At 41.0% G+C, this 19,232-nt stretch overlaps 1 protein-coding gene across 2 annotated transcripts in view; it reads right to left on the bottom strand.

The window, feature by feature from the left end:
- Positions 1-508: 508 nt before the first annotated feature.
- The window catches only part of ralgps2 (Ral GEF with PH domain and SH3 binding motif 2), a 104,798-nt gene continuing 86,074 nt past the window's right edge, over positions 509-19,232 (bottom strand). Inside the window, exons 10-21 of one of the 2 annotated variants that reach the window (XM_088077930.1) lie at positions 18,457-18,594; positions 16,684-16,774; positions 16,476-16,543; positions 16,234-16,372; positions 15,165-15,316; positions 15,030-15,084; positions 14,406-14,483; positions 13,192-13,297; positions 10,079-10,171; positions 7,091-7,196; positions 5,704-5,795; positions 509-5,232 (exon numbers count right to left, since the gene is read on the bottom strand). In XM_088077930.1, coding sequence (XP_087934056.1) covers positions 5,203-5,232; positions 5,704-5,795; positions 7,091-7,196; positions 10,079-10,171; positions 13,192-13,297; positions 14,406-14,483; positions 15,030-15,084; positions 15,165-15,316; positions 16,234-16,372; positions 16,476-16,543; positions 16,684-16,774; positions 18,457-18,594 — 1,148 coding nt within the window. In that variant the 3' untranslated portion in view covers positions 509-5,202. The remainder of the gene's footprint in view (positions 5,233-5,703; positions 5,796-7,090; positions 7,197-10,078; positions 10,172-13,191; positions 13,298-14,405; positions 14,484-15,029; positions 15,085-15,164; positions 15,317-16,233; positions 16,373-16,475; positions 16,544-16,683; positions 16,775-18,456; positions 18,595-19,232) is intronic. The other variant, XM_088077931.1, reaches the window with a different exon arrangement.

Raw genomic sequence — 19,232 nt, 5'->3', positions numbered from 1 at the left:
ACTACTACTACTACTACTACTACTACTACTACTACTACTACTACTACTACTACTAATAATAATAATAATAATAATAATAATAATAATAATAATAATAATAATAATGATGAATTATAGTAATAAAGTTTTGGACATTTTACCATATTTATTAAATCACCATTAACTTCTAAACAATTCTCACTCTCTCTTAAAACTAATTTTCAGGTCATTTTCTTGTCAACTTTTCCTAATTTCTTGCAATTTGTGTGTCATCTCTTTATCAAGTTGCTTAGAGCCATTTTAGCCATAATTTCTAAAAGAAATCAAATCAATTTGCCCAGAAAGGCATCTGAAAGCAGCACAAGAAAACCTTTGTTCCAGGTTTCAAAGGGTTAAATAGTACTGAACCATGTAACACAACTAGAGTACAATACACACACTCACTTTCACACATCCTTCCACTCACGTCTTCCTGCATCGCAGATAAACAGTCACAACCTCCGACAGAACAATGAGCATGAAACCGATGTGTGGAGTAAAAAAGGGCAGAGTGTTTATTGTTTCTCAGTCTTCACACCCGGCAGCGCATCACTCAGCAGTGAGGTCACAGCGCTCGCCACACTCACGTCACGGGCAGACAGAGACAGACACACGCAGAGAGCCAGGTAAAGGGTGAAGGTCATCTATACACCACCCTCGTCACCCTTCAGTGACTGGAAAGAAGGTCGTTGAAGGTCGTCCTTAGTAAACAGTGAATGATGCCTGTCCAGATTCACATTGATTCCTCTCTTCCACCAAAATCAGAGGACGCATCGTGTAACTGCGCCGAAACCTTCATCTCAAACTGTTAAACATTTTTCATGACCATTAAAAAAAAATGAGAAGGCAGATTCACTCAAAACAGTTAATACAGGGCAAGTTGTGTATTTGTAGACAGTATGGTCAATTTAAAGGAAACAACACGAGCTCAGCACAGACATTTTCAAGCGTCAAGTTTCTTCGTAATAACCCAAAAATTATCTTAAATGAGTGCCTTGAATTTTCCACAAATAGATGATTGTGGTGGTCATTATATTAGCAGTGATTGGCCTTGAAGACCAAGAAATGAGTCGGCTAAAACCACAAAACATCCCGAAATGAAAGACGTGTTTCCGTTATTTTGACCATACGCTGTACAGAAATGATTAAAAAAAAAAGTGTAAACTCAGGTTAAAGTGAGGAAAAACCTCACAGAAAGCGCTCAACATGATCTGGGTAATTCTCCAGGGAAAGACCGTTGAACCCATATTGATTTGAAAAAACCTTCCAAGATGCATGTAAAAGGTCCCATTAAGCTATAAAACGTGTAACGCAGGAATCTATATCAGTTAGATCTAAATTAATTAAGCAAAAAGAAGAGAAATGTGATGGGGATGACTGCCTACACTGGGTTTGTTTACATCCCAGCTCCTTCTGTTCACAGTCCTTTATTTTCTAGAGTTTATCGCTGCACCAATTTATCAATATCTTGCAAATGACAGCAGGTTAAGCACCACCGCCTGCAGATATAGACAGGTAAAGTTTCCAAACCCCAAACTCTATCACCCATTTCACTCTCTCTCTCCCCGCAGCCAACCAATCAGATTCAAACACCAGCATCAATCAGCCTCCATAGTGCTTCAGCTCTGGGATCTGTCACTTCAAAACAGCAAAAAAAAGCTTGTCCTGTGTGGAGCTGTGTGGCATGAGCTGGCAGTCAGTCACACAAACGATTAGATAAGCGGTCACACTCACTCCCACAGCAGTGACGACAGCCTCCAGGGATTACCTACCTGGCTTGATTTTTTTTAGAAAAATAGATAAGTATGCACAGGCGCACACATGCATTCACATAGTACATATGCCTGTCTTTGGCTTCCTCATTCATTCCTCCACAGGTTCATCCACCCTCACCACTCCTGCAGTTAATATAGAGAGGACTGAACATCTCTTTACGGGCACTATACTGTCTCAGTTTGTTGGTCATCTGAGCTAAAAAGTTGAATTGTTGTGTTGAGGAGAGTTTAAATGTATCAGTGTGCTTTTATGGGCTGGATATTCTCCCAGAGAAGACTGAGTGAAGCACAGTAGAGGGGATCCAGTGGATATGTTCACCTCCGCATCCCATCACCTCCTATCAACAACCGGAAACTAACTTTGAGCTTGAAGGGTAACTTGGGTATTCTTGACCCTGGACTCTCTTTTTCCATGTGTTTGTGTCTAATGGGAACTTTATTTGTTGAAACTGTACCTGTGCTGAGTGCTGAAGCTGGCAGCAATGCAACAGGCTGCAATGTAAACACTCTGGGCAATATACACCGTCAACTTACATCCACTGAAAGTGCTTACAGGAAGTGTCTGGAAACATTATGGAAACGATCCCAGATAGATCTTTTGTTAAAGAGTGCCTGCATGGAGTTGCAGAGTTTACAGTGTAATCTGTTTGTTTGCAATGATAAAGGACCACTTTGGAAATAAGTGTTTTTAGTAATGCTCTTAAGTGCTATACTATAGGATTTTTTTTAATGTCATCATACTTGTGAGAGTTGTGCTGTTAAATTCCAAATAAAAATCAAATTGAATCAATAAGATCCTTTTAGTTTAAGTAGAAACATATCTGAAATCACTATTAATAAACTATCATTAAACATACCAGACTCTTAAATAGAAAATAATTTAACATTGTAAAACACACTTTAAAGTCCACAGAAACAAAATAAAGCATGCAAAAATGGTTCATATTTCCACTTTATTCAATTATCACCAACTGAAATTGGTTTGAATAACCCATAATTCACCTCGTTAGATTTGAAAATATGCCGGCTCTACACACACTAAAATGACTAATTATTTAAATGGAGTCTGATGGGTTTGGTGATAGAGATTTCACAGCTGTTTCTGATTAAACAAAAGGGATCTTAATTTTGGCAAATTAAGTCTATCTCTATAACGTTGTTAGTCACTTAGAATAATCTCCCCCTGTCCGTGGCAAAAACACTTTTAGTGGACGTAAATTGACAATGCTTATTGCCTAAAGTGGTTACATTGCAGCCTGTTTCACTCATTTAAAACAGGACCAATTTCAAAAACTGTTGTCACTTAGACACAAAAACATGGGAAAATAGAGTCTAAATTTTAAAAAATACCAAAGTTACCCTTTCATATACCCCACTGATAGGCAGGAGGTTTGTTTCTATAAACTGTAATACTAGAATTCATACAGTACATGTGGAGCACTGATGGGATTGTGATTTTGGGCAAAAGATTGTGTAAACATACAATGTAAACATCTGTTTTACAAAAAAAAAGAGATTAGAATTTGATGAATATTACTGGGTGAAAAGCTTCCCATCATTGTCATCTTCTCTGTCATTCTGATCGCGTTTGTTCATTTGGATGCAATTTGCCGCCAACAAAAACAAACAGAAATCATCTATTCGTGGCACCATGAAATGTGTGATGCACAGTTAAAAAAAAAACTGTAAATCCAAAGTTTTTCCCGCTGAAACATGCCAGTACCGACACTATATCTGATTTAACTGCAGCTCTGTTTGTCCTCACGAAGAAAACAGCGACGTTACATCACTTGGCACTAATTACAACCAAGGTGCTTACACTATTGCAAATCAGATGTAACACAGTGTGAGATTGAGCTGGGTTCTGGGTTAACAGAATAAGGGGCAAAAAAATGAAAAATTAAATTCACATGTACATAAAATATTCAAAGTAACTGCTCCAAAAGGGGAGAAAAAACACAAACATGTAACATTCAAATGTAACAGACAAAACTATGTTGACGTGCGATCATCTACTACACGGTAATACTGTGAACTGCACCATCCCTCCCCCCCAAAAAAAGAAAAAACTAACACAAAACAACATAAACAAAACAAGATTTAAAGTAGACTCTGTATGGCTCCAGGTAGCTTTGAATGTCTGCTCCAGACCAGAGGCTCTGACCATATTAAGCAACGAGAAGAAGAGGAGATAAAATCATGTATAATGAGTTCTTGCTGCTCTCTCTCTCTCCTGGACTCTTTCACAGTTTCAAGTCTTTAGTGTTTAGTGTGTGTGTGAGTCTGATGAACCGAGCGTCAGCCGACAAGAGAGCAGACAACACTGGAGAAATCAAAAAGGTTTGTAAAATAAAAGGTTTAACTTTCCAACTGTGAATGTTTTAGCTTAGATTCTGGGATGATCGTACCTCTGTGGAACACGCGAGATTTCTGTCGTTTAAGCACATATTTTACCCTCATCCCTCCTCACCCGATGCAGTTTATACAAACACGCACACACACAGAACACTTAGCGAGTATGTGAGGGGGAAAAAAGGGTAGCTGTAATAAAAACTAGACACATTCAGGAAGTGTGGGAGTTGTTTCTGCTGGAATCGATTGCGAATCAGAGCCCTTACGTTTACGACGATGCAATCAAATAGGCCTGTGTGTGTGTGAGAGTGTGTGAGGCTCGTGTAAATCAGCATGTGACTCCAACACAAGTGAATAAAGAGAACAGTTTAAAGTGTGAATTGAGTAAGTTAAAAAAAAGTGTTTTCAAACCCTCAAAAGTCCGATGGGTTAGTCCGATGTGAGTGTGCGTGCTATGATTGTGTGTCCGGCCGATTCAAAATTGCATTCGAGCTTGGCGGGGGACACAATAAAAAATAGTTAACCCCTTAAAAAAGGAAAGGAATAACATAGGAAAGGATTATTTCTGTCCATCCGAGGACAGTCTGTGAGAGAGAAGAGGAGAAGTGGCTCCACTGAAGTGCTGAAGAGTAAAAACAAAAGAGAGCAAATGGGAGACAAGAGCAAGAGTGGTGCAGGTCCTTGTTCAGTAGTTGGTACACCCAAAACAGTCACTTACACACGCACGCACGCACGCACGCACGCACGCACGCACGCACGCACGCACACACACACACACACACACACACACACACACACAAAAACAAACACACACACACACACACACACACACACACACACACACACACACACACACACACACACAGGGTACTCTGGTTAAGGCAGTGGTGGCAGGTGAGGCTGCAGTGAGGCCGGGGCTAGAATCGGAGAATCGGCGGTCAGGGCTCTTGGCAGTGAAAGCTCCCACGACTGAGTCAAAACTCCTCCTCATCCTCATCCTCATCATCCGTTTCCTCATCCCTCTCTCCTTTTGCTCAGTCACTCTCCTCAGCATCGCTCACTCGAATGACATCAGATTGGCTGGCACCTGCAGAGCGAAAAAGTGAGCAAGGTGTGCAAAAAAATAAAATAAATAAATAAATAAGAAGAAGAATATTAAACTTCATTTGTATAGCACCTGTGCTTCACATGCAAAGACATAAAGGACATAAAGACGTCATAAAACCTGCATGTAAAAATAAAATCAAATCAAAATGAAATACATAGAATGCATCCTCACATGGATAAAACAAACTTTATAATACTAGAATAATTAATAAAAAAGGGATAAAAATAGAATGCATAAGATAATATTAATAAAAAACAAAGCTAAGAATAGAGTGTAAAAAAGGCAGAAAAAGGTGCAGCAGTGTGCAAGTGCGATGCAAAATGCAAAGCAGTTAAGTCAGAAGCAGGTAAAGGCTAAAGTGAAGAGATACATTTATAGTTTTCTATTAAAAATAAAGGCGATATTCAACAGTGTGTGTGTGTGTGTGTGTGTGTTTGTGCGGCTCCCTACCTGTTGCCTATTGCTCTGACAGGCAGCACTCAGATGTTTGAACCAGAGCGAAGCGTTTGCTTTGTTCCCTGCTTGGTACTTGTAGGTGTTACCTAGGCAACGGAGACAAACAGTGTGAGATGCCAGGTCTCTCATTTCCACCTGCTTTCATAACACTGTGGAAAGATGGCAGAGGCCTCACTTGACTTTGGCTCGACGGGTAAAACAAAAACAAAGTCACAGTGGAAAAGTTCAGGGCAGAGGTAAGAGGTGTGTTTGAGTGTGTGTGTGTGTGTGTGTGTGTGTGTGTGTATTAACAGGTGTGTATGAACACGAAAAATGCGAGATATGAGCAACAAGCAGTCATATACTTAACCTGATAACCTTACTGTTTACTGAGGTGGTGTGTGTGTGTGTGTGTGTGTGTGTGTGTGTGTGTGTGTGTGTGTGTGTGTGTGTGTGTGTGTGTGTGTGTGTGTGTGTGTGTGTATGTGTATTTGTGTGTACAGGTGAAGTCACCATTCAAAACAAACTCCAGTGACCTAGTTCACATTTTCACTGCATCCGTTTTCAGAGAGCTGACTGCTTGCTTGCATTAGTCATTTCCTTTTAGCTTTTTGCAGACGTTTCCAGTCGTCTCTCTGTCAGCTCTGCTGAATTTCTACTAAATTTAGGGTCTTGTGTGTCTTTTGCACGTCTTGTTGATGCTTTTTGTGGTTGGTTTGTATGGTGGTGGCGTGTGGCTTCAAGTTACTCATCAGAATGAGAAAATCAACTCACCTAACTGTAAACTCTCAGTTTGACGACTTGCAGCTAGCTAACTGCTTGCTGGATAGGTTGAAGTGTTCAAACGTAAACATAAGTAAACATCGAGGAAAGATGGAGAAGAAATGGGCACCAGCTGAACTAGCATCCTGCTAGCAGTTGAACAGGCATTGGAAAATGAACTGGACGACCTCCATGCAGCATCAGTTCCTAACATGATATCTATAAAATCCTTTGATTCATTGAAACTTTGCTAAAAACAGAGCAGAGGACTCGTGGCGTGAGCTCTATGGTGAATGAGGACTGGTGTGTCAGTGGCAATGTGAGACGCTGTCCTGTTCCTGCTGCGCATAGCTGCTATACACTGTTTAGAGGCGGCTGCAGTGTGGCGCTGCCTGTGTTTGGTCATTGAGGTCGGTTTGTGTTGACAGTTAAATGATTCTACAACCAGAAACCATGGATTACCAGAAACACCCAGAAACACAGAAAATTATGAAGCAGTAGACAACGATGTAAGAAGACGCAAAAAAGGACTTAATTACAGTTAAACGAGCTGACGGGATCACAGTTCTCTAGGGTTATAATTCCATTTGTGTGTGTGTGTGTGTGTGTGTGTGTGTGTGTGTGTGTGTGTGTGTCTCACCGTGCTCCGAGTCCGTCAGCAAGAAGACATCAGGATGTTCGGGATCGTCGGCCATCATGGCCATTAGACCCACCACACACACGCACTTACTGGATGTCGACTTGAACTGGGTGGAGGACAAGCAGAGTTAATAGTCTTTCTTGTGATGACTGTGTTATGTCTAAATGCTACCTAAGTGTGTGTGTGTGTGTGTGTGTGAATGTGTGTGTGTGCAAAACCTCGGCCTCTCGCCTGTGTGTCTGCATGTGCACCACAAGGTTCTCATTAGCCTGTGAGTGACACACAGGACTGCAGTGATGTCATTGGTCTCATTATTCAATGAGTGCTACCATCTGTCTGTCCCCCCGCTGCGCCAGACCCTGTCCAGTCCCCCTACCACACACACACGCACGCACGCACGCACACGCACACACACACACACACACACACACACTGCATGTGACATCCACTCATTTACTGTTTTCTTCCTGTTCTTATCGTCCCTCCTGCCTCCTCTCTTCCCCGCAGTCTCCTGAGCTCCTGTTTGGTTTCAGTAAATGTCCCTGTCAAACTGATAAAGTCCAAACACACACACACACACACACACACACACACACACACACAGCCAGATATGATGAACACGCTGTGCTTGTTCTTAAATTATGTCAAAACTGCATGAAAAATCTGTTATTTCTCTTTTCTGAGAAGTAAAAAAAAAAACACGAAGAAGAATCATTGAGCGTGTTGCCCTGAGTTTATTCTGTAATCAGCGTGAGTAAGTAATGGCTATCATGTGTCGTCTCTTTTTAAAACTGAGTGTGTTTTGGTGTAATTTGGTGCATTTGCTCTCACTTCTATCAACAACTGCAGCTCACACGGAAGAAATCCGAGACTTTGAAATGTCTCAGTGCAGTTATGTGCTATAAATTATTGTCCTCACCTGCCTACACAAACAAACATGAGCCGTGTTTACACTAAAAGAACTCAGGACATTTTCTCCCGCGAACTACTTTTCAAGGAACTAAAAGTGGTCTTAAAATCAGTGAAGATTAGGCAAATCAGAACGCTGACGTACGCAAAAGAAACGTGACAGTACGAGGTCTGCTGGTGATCACAGGAGTGAACTCACAGCAGCCTGTAGTTTAGTGTGCTCACCCCTTTCATCTAAAGAGGACAATGAAAAACACCCTTAGGTTTTGTCTTTCTGCGAGGACGCATAGTTTTGCTACAAGTTGGACATAATAAATGAAATGCAGAGGAGAATCAAATTAAGAGCGTCTGTCTCCACTCTGAATCATCTGTTGAGTATCTGATGATTATTATTTTGTGCTTTAGAACATAAATGCTGTGAAACAATCAGAAAATATAATTTAATTCCTCTCATCCACTGGCTTTCTCACAGCATAGCAACACTGTTTCTCTCAGCGTGCTGGCACGATCTCTCACTTTCCCTGCCGAAAGCAAAGCCAAACTTAATTTGAAATGTTATTAAGGTTGCAAATATTAATCACTTCAATTAATTGTTATTTGAAAAAACAATTCAAATTTCAAACAATACTAAATGCATTTTTTCCTTAAAGCTCACAGCAACATGTTACATATACTTTGACAGCACTGTGTAGCCTATCCATTGACAGATTAAATTTCACATGCTTGATGAAATACTTAACAACCTATTAATATGTTGTCGATTAGTTATCATCCCCAAATGTTATCAAAGAGAAATGTTTTCCTTTTGTCCTAAACTGATACTCGAGCACTTTATGCAAGGCTATTCAAAGGAGGCTGGGACACGCTCTTTGACCCCATGAGAGCTGTGGGAGATGACACATGCTCAATGTACCTGGAGCTGTGATGTCAAAGGGTTACAGCAGACGGCGCTAGAAGTAAAGAGACGGTGTCCACTCAGGTGCTCTTTGTGTGCGAGATTTTTTGCCGTCTTTGGTGCTCTTGCTCTTTTATAGCAAAAGCATACTTTATTAAGGATCTTTTAAATAATTGCAGAATTGTATTTCTTGCCTATTTTTTTCTTAATAAATTTAATTATGCAGAAGCCTTAGTGAAATGAATCAATCATCACCATGTTCTATGATAGTACGCCTGCTATTGAGCCTTTGGAAAGTGCAGTCCAAAATTTAATTGTGCATATGTTGTACCCAATGTTATGACTAGGGCTGTCTCCTGAAAGTCGGAGACCCCTCAGTCGACTGAGATTGCCTCAAATCAAGCAGTTTTTAATTTTTTTTGTTTTCTTGCTAGTCAGGTTGCTGTGGAATGTTTTGGTCCATAGATTTTGCAGCAGAGTGAGTGCTCTTGACTGTCATGCTACTCTTTGGTAGAGGTTGCAGTGGACACCATGCAGCAGCACAGAAGAGGAGAAACTCTGCACTGTAAGGCCCTAAGGCAACATTATGTTCTCTCTTTTGCATAGAAGTGATGGATTTACTGCTCAAAGCAACTTAATACGACAGTCTCTGGCTTTTGTTTGATATTTAGTGTCGGCAAAAAATGTTGCGCATTTGTTATCTGTTGTTTGCAACGTTAGCTTGTTTACTATATTTCATGAATGCAACTGATACAGTGAATGTCCCTCTGAGCCCATTCAAACTTTAAATCTTTATATGGCCAAAAAAACCAAACCCTGAATATTTTACTATTATTTGACCGCTGCATTTGATTTGACTGACATAATTCTGAGTCAGGTAAACCAATGAGTGACGGTTATCACTGCCACCCCACACCAAAACTTCTTGTATTTTTAGAAAGTACTGCCCACCGATCAGGGACTTTTTGTGAAGGAAAAAAAAAGTCCCCAGACTTAATCTGGACTCTGGTTCCTGTGGTCAAAATTCAGTGCAAGAGGTTTCTGGGTAAAGTTCCTGCGGTTGAAAAGGGACTAAAGTAAAACCACCAAAACATCTCATGTGCTGCAGAGGTGCCCACAAATGTGCCCTCAGACCATCACACAGAGGACGGTGATGAATCAGTGTGAATGTTTGTGTGACTTACATGTTTTCTCTCAGTGGCCTTTAGGGACTTGGCAGGGTAATAGTAAAGCTGGGTTCCGCAAAGAGCGACCCAGTATTTGGTCCATGACGCCACCTGGAGGCACAAAAGTGAAATAAAAGTTAAATAAAAGTCATAGTGTAAAGTTACACTATGACCCTAACGTGCTATCACATTCTCATAAAGGGTTAACTCTGCTGAATGTTTTCTTTTTGTGTGTGTGGTTTTATTATATGTCTGGTTCTGTGCTTTATAACTCACTTACAAAGCTCTGAGTCTGACAGATGAAGAGACAAGATTAGAAAGGCATGGGGATGAATCACATGGGAGAGGACTGCACGGTTTACGGAACCAAAACTCTGTTTATCTATGCTCGGTTGGATGAGCAGAATAAGTGTGCAAAATTAGCTTCTTGTTCCATAAACATTGAAAGCTTTAAAAACTAATACAAGGAAGACAAAGAGAGTTATGAGATGAAGGAAAGCATGTGAGAGAAAAAAGGGACAAAGTGATCCAGCTAATTAATACTCCTGGTGCAGAGAGATTTCTCCTGACTACATGGCCACATTGGGGAAAATATTTTTAAGACCTTGTTACATCATCAAAGAAGCTCGTAAATCACCCGCACTACCTATGACAGGTTTAAGTTATTTTAACTGCATAAAGAGCTCCAGATTTGTTTCCAGTCAAAACAGAATAGGATAATCTCAGTGCAAATATAAAAATGGCTTTAGAGGCACAAGGCAAACATCAGATGAGGGGAAAAATGCAAGCGCAGTCAAAGAGGAAGAGAGTTACAGTGAGCAGAGATGCACCATCCGATAAGCTGGCGAACGGAATAAGCTGATTTTTAGCTTGACTGGCCATGACCTGTGACCCTGCGGTCAGTCTCGGATAAAGCCGATCCTTTGCCAATCAAATTTACATGCATGCGCGACATGATGGTTCACGTCACGTGCACCCTAGCACAGACAGTAACGGACTTTTGTCACAGCCGCTGCACACTAATATTCCACCATTATTCTAAATATGACAATATTTGGAATTTTCCAGGGGTCATGCTAACTGCATATTTTGTTTATATTAGTTTATATTGGCCTTTTCCGATTAAGACGTAAGATATGTCAGTTTTATTCTGGTTTCAACAGCATTCTTTGCATATGTACACAGCTAATGCATCTCAGTTTGCAATAAACAGTCTATTGCCTGTTTACTGTCATCACTATATGTTGTCATGGATGCTTTATGCAAAAAAACCCAACTTGTGATCAGTTTGCAAGGCTGTGGGGCAGAGATGTATGCCCAAAAGAAAATTCCACATTTCTGGTAGTAAGAAGAGCATCGATTTAAACATTATGAAAGATATCAACAGGTTTTGAATATGAGAAAATATTACAATGCTGACGTTTTTCAAGAGGGTGGTTGAAGCAAGGTTCCTGCAGCTTAAGACACATTAGATTCAAGACTTCTAAGAATTCTTAATACAATATGGACTGACATTTAGGACCAATTTAACAACAACCAAAACTGACAGTTTTTTCAGTTCCTTAGGGACAGTTTTCCTAAAAATTTGTAGCAACATAAAGCATGACTTTTTTGGTGATATTCATGTTTAGGGAATGTGGAAGATTTTATATATTTATAGTAATACTACGACAACTACAACTACAGAGTTACTACTGTAGAGTTCCATATCTCTGGAAGGACTCTATTATTGTACCTGTGCCAGAAGTTAGTGCTCCAAAGTCACTCAATGATTACTGGCCTGTTGCACTCACTTCCTCGGTCATGAAATCATTTGAGAAACTTGGAGTAGCTTATGAGCACTGTGAACGCAAGCCTAGATCCACCTCAGTTTGTGTACAGGTCAAAGAGGGGTGCTGATGATGCTATTGCCACACTTATTAACTTGATTTTAACACACCTTGAGGGAGCAAAAACCTTTGTACGACTACTTTTTATAGATTTTTCTTCAGGTTTTAACTGCATCCAGCCTCACATTTCAGCAGAAAAATTACAGCGCATCGACAAAATTGATCTGGGTCTTATAAGCTGGCTGATGGACTTTTTAACTGTAAGGAAACAGCGGGTGAGGGTGAACGGTGTTTTATCGGATTTTATTCTTTCTTGAATTCAATTCAAGGATGTGTCCTGTCTCCACTTTTATTTGTCCTTTACACCAATGAATGCCAGAGTCAGTATGCGAGGCGTCACATCATTAACTTTGCCGATGATTGTGTCGCTTTTATCTAATAATGACCCTGATCATGGACTGGTTTGAACTGATTTTATTGAGTGATGTAAATCTTCTTTTCTTGATGTATCCAAGACTAAAGACATGTCAGTGGATTTCAGGAAGAATCCCACTGCCACTTCTCTTCTCCCGTGCTGATTGATGGTCAGACCGTGGAGACGGTGAAACAGTACAAATATCTTGGAACTGTGGTGGATGACAAGCTGAGCTTTGAAGCTCAGGTTCGGAAGCTGCATAATTTTAATGTTGACAGTGTTTTTATGAAAATGTTTTATTCTTGTTTTATCGAATCTGTTCTTACCTTCTCTTGTATCTGTTTTTATGGTTCACTTAATTTAAAAAACAGAAACCAGTTGCTGGGCTTGGTCAAAACTTGCTGCAAAATCGCAGGCACTAATCTGAGTGACTTAACAGAGTTACTCAAACTCAGGACATTATAGGAAAAATCCTAAAATGATGCAAAGAAGTAAAACGGCATAAATGATTCCAGCCGTTCCACTTTTCCATATTTTGATATGATAAACGACACGTTAAGGCACATTAACCGGAAAATGCATGGCTGCATGTGAGCAGGAATATAAATGGAAAATTCATTTTTATTCACCATGTAAATAGCCTAGAAGGAATATTCTCTTATTCAGGAAAAGGGCAAAACATTAAATGTTTAGAGCATGTTAACAGAGTATCAGGAAAAGACAGAAAGAGAGATGTTCTGCAGGTTGAGGAGTCTCTGAGGGCCTGTTCACAGACAGCTTTTATTGTCCATCTGCTCCTGTGCAGTAGGTAAGTAGGTATAGGTGTATGAACAGCACATGGACAAATGCACGTATATGGACATGTATGTATGAGTGTGTGATCTCACCGTCGGTTTTTTGCCCTCCTTCAGCACAGTCTTCCGTCTCAGCACCCCCTGCACAGTGACCGCTCCGGGATACAAGTGAACTGCGAGCTCCTCTGACTCTGCTGAGCTAGAAACAGGACACAAAAAAAACATTACAAGCTATATAATGCAGACACACACACAAAGAAACATGCATGTTGTCATGCCCGCACGCATACCAGATCAAATCAGAGATGAACTTAGAAGTAAAGGCAGACACATTCTGCAAAGCCGCCTTAAACTCTGCTTCATGAAAATACCTTTTTTAAAAGCTACATCTATTTCGGTCTTGTTTTCACAGAATTGAATTTCACAGATATAAATTTTTTACGCAGGGATCTGCAGAGAGAAGAAGCAGAGGCGGACAAGGTGGTGTGCAGATTGTGTCTGTCTGGAGGATCAGAGCAGGAAGCCCAGCACAGGAGCCCAGTGAAGCCTGGTGGAAAGAGAGAGAGAGGCAGAAAGAGAGAACCATCTCTAACCGCAAGGGACGCTTTTATATGCAACGTCCATGAGAATTGGCTTTAATAATCCTGAAGAGTCTGTTCCTCTCTACCTCAGGAATGAGGATGTAACAGTTTGTTTCCAGTAACACATGGAGCTCAGTGCGACTGTGGAAACTCACTTTTAGCTCCAAGCTGTGTGAAATATCTTGGAAACGTATCACAAGAAGAAGTCCAGGTTTACCATAAGCCTTCTGTGTGTTTGTGTTTGTTTGTTTGTTTGTTTGTTTGTGTGTGTGTGTGTGTGTGTGTGTGTGTGTGTGTGTGTGTGTGTGTGTGAGGCAGACATGCAATTAATTAAAGAAAGCAAAAGGTGAATTAAAGACTGATGGTACGCAGCAAAAGATGAAGACCCCAAACAGATCCTTTGCCCTTAACCTGATTCGTGATTTCACCAGCACTCATGCGCACATGTGCACACACACGCACGCACGCACGCTCGCACGCGCACACACACACACACACACACACACACACACACACACACACACACACACACACACACACACACACACACACACACACACAGGCACACAGGCACACACTCTTTTCCCACCACTACATTATCCCAGCACGCGCACACACTCTAAGCACCAGCAAACAGCGGCCCCTGGCAGGGACTGAGGGGCGTGAAGTGAGGATAAGAGAGGGTTTGGTTCAGGTCAGGTTGGTTTCCGGTCGGGATGAGTGTACCTGCTGGGCCTCAGGACTCCTCTGTAGGGGATGCGGGCCACACGGGTCACTGGGCCCAGAGAGTGATAGAACCGAGTCCTGTTCAGAATGGGATAAGACAGGATAGGATAGGCGGCACGGGACACTGTTAAGGCTGTCAGGGTGTTTTTGTTTTTCCCTTCAGATTGCATGGGTTAGGGCTGGATGGAGGAGCGGTCATTGGGTTAGAGGAGTAATTGATGAATGAGTGTTTACAGGGTTATTCAACAGTTTAAATAAGTTTTGGAAAGAAGATTTTCAGGCAGCTGATTCTAGAGTGTGGCTCCAGACACTTGTTGGCACGCAGGGACTACTGGTTAGGGGATTTAAATGTTAAGCTCATAATACATTTCGGGCTGCCGCAGAAGCAGAAGCATCTGAGAGCAGCGGTGGAGGGATGAGGCATGGCGGTCCTGGCTGCAAGGCTGAAAAAGCGAGGCTGGACGCTGCGTGAGTTTTAATGGCTGATCGTTTCGCATAGCTTGTGTCTTGAGGCCAGAGCTTTGAAAATTGTGCAATCACATCGTGGATGGGGGGATTTTATGATCTTACATGTGGATGTGATGAAAAGAAAAAGCACCGCAGACCCAAACAAAGTAACCTTACCTCTCAAATGCCGGCCAAGACACCTCTTCACTGAGCTCAGAGCCCTCACTGCTCCCTGTAAACACATACAAATCATCACAAAAACTCAAAACAAACTGTGCCTCATGATAACAAGTATAGATGTTTTTGTCTTACCAAGTGAAATACCACTGGACAGAGTTGAGCTCTCTGCTTGTCCCCTCGTGGGACTGTGGCTTTCCATCACACTGTCATCCAACAGGTGGCGAGAACCAGCGTTGGGGAACGTAGCACTTTTAAACTCGACTGTATTCATCTTATGGATAAAACTATAAAAGGCACAGGACACAGAAGAAAAAAGACAGGGGTAAGTAATTTGCATTATGACATTGTTTTATAAATTCTGAAGGGTTTTTAGGCCATCATCTTCATGATCCAACAAAAGATTGATGCATTATTGATTGATGAATAGAGAAGTCAAAACAACCGAAACTGGTGCGATTTTGATGCCAAAATTCTGAAAAAGTGATGGTACTCAAGTTTCAATGCAATCCTTTTTATATGAAGGGACAGTTTATGTGCTTACAAGTTTTCTAGACTGCATGAAAAAACAACACGAGGAAGACGGCGAGGAAGAGTGCAGCTACAGCGACAGCTCTGCCTCAACTCAACGAAAAATGTGTTTTCCTGAGGCCACGGTATTTTTTTTATTCTTTACTAAGGTAAAACCAGGGAAATGTGTGACGGGCGCTGAACATTTAATGTTTTTTTTCTGGTCACTGAGACTTGAAAATTATTAAACATTGGGTAAAACTCTGCGCTTGTCACCATCACATTTTACCCACCCGTCTAATCAAATTGGAGGAGGGGCGGGACAAATAGCAAACCACAAAGAACAGCCGTCACATCTTACATGTGCTAAAAAACTACAACAATGGGGGAGAAAAACAATATACTGCAAGCTAGTGCATATTAATATCTGCTTCCTCGACTACAAAATCTTATGAAACCACTACAGAAATTAGTACTTTGCATTTGATGTTAAATGCTATTTAAATGTTTTAATAAAGGATTGTATGTTTAAGTAAATCTGATTTATTGGTTGTTTTTTTTTACTGTGATATTGAGTAATGAGAATTGTGCAATTTTTCTAGTATTGACTACTAAATATCTTGTATTGCGACATGCCTATTGATGAAAGCACAGCTTTTTTACCTAATATAATTTAAAAAAAACTAAAACTGACTTGTAGCCCAGGCTGTGGCACTTCCTGTGTCCGTAGGGCAGCAGGTTCCTGGGGGAGGGCGGCGTGGCCGGGACTTTGGTTCCTTCAGCTGCTACCATGCATTTACGGCCGCAGAGAGGAGATGCTGACGCTTCCTGGCCTGTAGGTAAGAGTGGGAGGTAAGGACAGGTTTAAAGACTAGGAAAAACAGACAGAATAAAGATCATAAACAGGTTTGATTCTGCATCTAACACCCAACTTACCAACAAGATCCTCCTTAGAGGCGTTTGCTCGTGGTGTGCTGGTGCCTGGCTCAATCTTCTGTGACAACCTGAATAAAGAACACCAATAAATCAATTAGCTTGAGTTTGTCTTCTGTGAATTTCTCACAGATGAGCACTGTGCAGGCAGCAAATAACAAAATTAGAACGTGGCCACTAAAAAAGAGTCCATCTGAGTTTGGCTTCTTACTTGTAATTGTCATCCTCCACAAACTTCTGCAGCTCCTCGATGTACCTGACTGAGTTGAGATACTTCTGTACATGAGGCAACACTGGTACATCTGAAAGAGGGAAGATGACGACAAATATTAAAATAAATGCACATGTATAAATGTGATGTAAACCATATATATATATATATATAAAAACTGTGAAGCACATCTGCAGTTAATATAGCGATTCAATTTACTTATAATGTGCTAGTTTTTGTGGCTGATGCTGACGGCAGATGGAGGAAAATCTGAGTTCATTTTATTTAACTTGCTCAGATGTCACAAAAACACACAGAAGTATTGATGAACAGAAGAGACTATTTCATTGTGTCTCCATGGCAACAGAAAATAAGTTGGCAAGGCTATGATGCAGTTTTTATACAAACCCTCTTCTCCTTTGTTGTAATTTTTGTTCTTCCACACAACAAACAGAAATCATGAATGATGGTACAGTGAGGACTTGTGTGAGATTTATCAGCTGCCTTCAGGCCTTCAACATTAATTACGTTATCGACTTATTGAGGCGAGCAAAAATTTATGGTAGTCGTGTCTGTATATCGAATGATAAATTCCCCATGTGATTACAAGCCTGTTTGCTTTTAGACTCTCACCAGCATTTTAGATTCAGGATTCAAACACATTAATTGTCTATCATACAGTGACAGAAAATTGCCTTTGGTTAGGGGCTAAAAAAAACATTAAAAAAAGCATTCACACCCATGAGACTCACATAAAATCACACAGCAAATTTTTATATCAATAAAAACGTGTGCAAAGCTACAATATAAAAGTAGTGACTATTTTGCCTTGCTTAAAAAGTATATTGCAGCAGGAAGGTCTCCTTTTGGCCAGAGGTACTCTGAAACGTTTGGCCGAAGGGAGTAGCTGAAACACGTGGTGAAGGGGGTGTGAAGGGTCCTCAGTGATGCACTCTGCTTTTCTTTTTACCGCCCGACTGTAAAGCTTGAGTTTGAGCAGGTTTGAGCGGTGTTGGTGATCTTAGCTGCATGTTTGATTCTGATTCTGGTGAGTTTTAACTTGCTTTTTTCTGGTAAGACAGTTGTGCCAGGATGCGCTGTTAAATGTGAGGACTGATTTAATGAGTGATCGGTTTACTGCTGTTAAAATATCATGTCTGACGTTAAAACATGATACTGGAATAATCAGCAGGCTTTTCATTGAAGTGCTCTCTCCTCTGATTCAACAGATTAAACAGCATTTGTCACTTCCTCCCACGCAGCATTTTTTTTTTGTTAGTCACACCCGCACTGCATGAACCAATCAATAACACTTGGTTTGATTCAACCTCATCCAAAAGTACCTCAATTTCTGTTGACAAGAAGTTTCTTTTCTTCGCTCTCTTTGTCATTATTCAAGGGAGGAAAAAACATCTTCGTGTCTTTTTTAAAGAGACGTGTCCTTTCTTTATATGGTTAAGTGGAGGTGTTTCTGAGCACAAATGACCCTGAATGTGCATGAGCATGGTGGTTAAGAATAAGTGGGATTTATCAACTCTAATTGCACATTGATGTGTGTATGACTGGCGATAAAGTGGCATTGATAAATGCAGATTTTTTGCACTTATGCACATTCTAAATTTAATTTATAAGACAGAATTTAGAACCTTTTTTACAAACTGTTGATAAAAAAGGGCCTATGACTTTTCCAAAACTTTTATGAATTTTACACAGGTTTTTCCTGTCACAACACCATGCTGTCCTCCCCTCAATGTGTGGCTGTGCAAAACTCACCGTATGTACATGATCTCTGCAGGTCCGATATGATTCTGAGAATGTTGTTCATCAGGTTCGATCTCTGTTCGTTCTCCAGTATGCTGCCGGTGGAGGGATAGGCAGAGTCTATATACGTCAGATCCGACAGGTACATCCCTGAAACAAAGCAGCAGACACACAAAGATGCAACACGTTACATCAAACCAGGAGAAACACACAGCCCTCCTCCCATTTTCCTCTCATCCTTTGGTGAGTCGAGGGCCCCCACTAGAAGCCAAATGAGGACAGCGTCCATCTGTTGGAGGTGTTATTTTAAACACCAGTGGGGGAACACTGGGATTTTCTTGCCTGGACACAGAGAGCCCAACTCATTAGAAAGCAAACAAGGCTGGATGTCGTAACTGGGCCAGGTATTCTTGGATTCATGGTGCAAGTGCCATGCAGCTGTGGATTTCTTGGTGTGAAGACCAGCTGGTATTTGCAGACTGCATGTTTGATACGAACTCGATAAACTCTCAAAATGTTATAAACTTTGCTCAAGTTTCAGTAGACTTTTTTTGTATTGATCCACTCCCCTTGGATCTAAATAAGTGCCTTGAGTGGATGACTGATCTTCTCTTCAGCCTTTCCAGCTCACAGTCATCTCTTTCCTCCCTGTTCCTGCACTCTTTGCCTCTTTTTGGCAGACTTGGAGCAGAGCTGAGATTCTTAGTTTCTCGTTACATAAATATTAACATTAAGAGACAAACCCAGGAGCGGCTTCCCACCATACTGGAAACGGAGACTAACAAGTT

The sequence above is a fragment of the Plectropomus leopardus genome, chromosome 5 (genome assembly GCF_026936395.1).
Source record: "Plectropomus leopardus strain MGB_pleo_1.0 chromosome 5, ASM2693639v1, whole genome shotgun sequence".
Classification (NCBI taxonomy): domain Eukaryota; kingdom Metazoa; phylum Chordata; class Actinopteri; order Perciformes; family Serranidae; genus Plectropomus; species Plectropomus leopardus.
The sequence above is the reverse complement of the archived record's forward strand: the minus strand, read 5'-3'. Positions and strand labels throughout refer to the sequence as shown.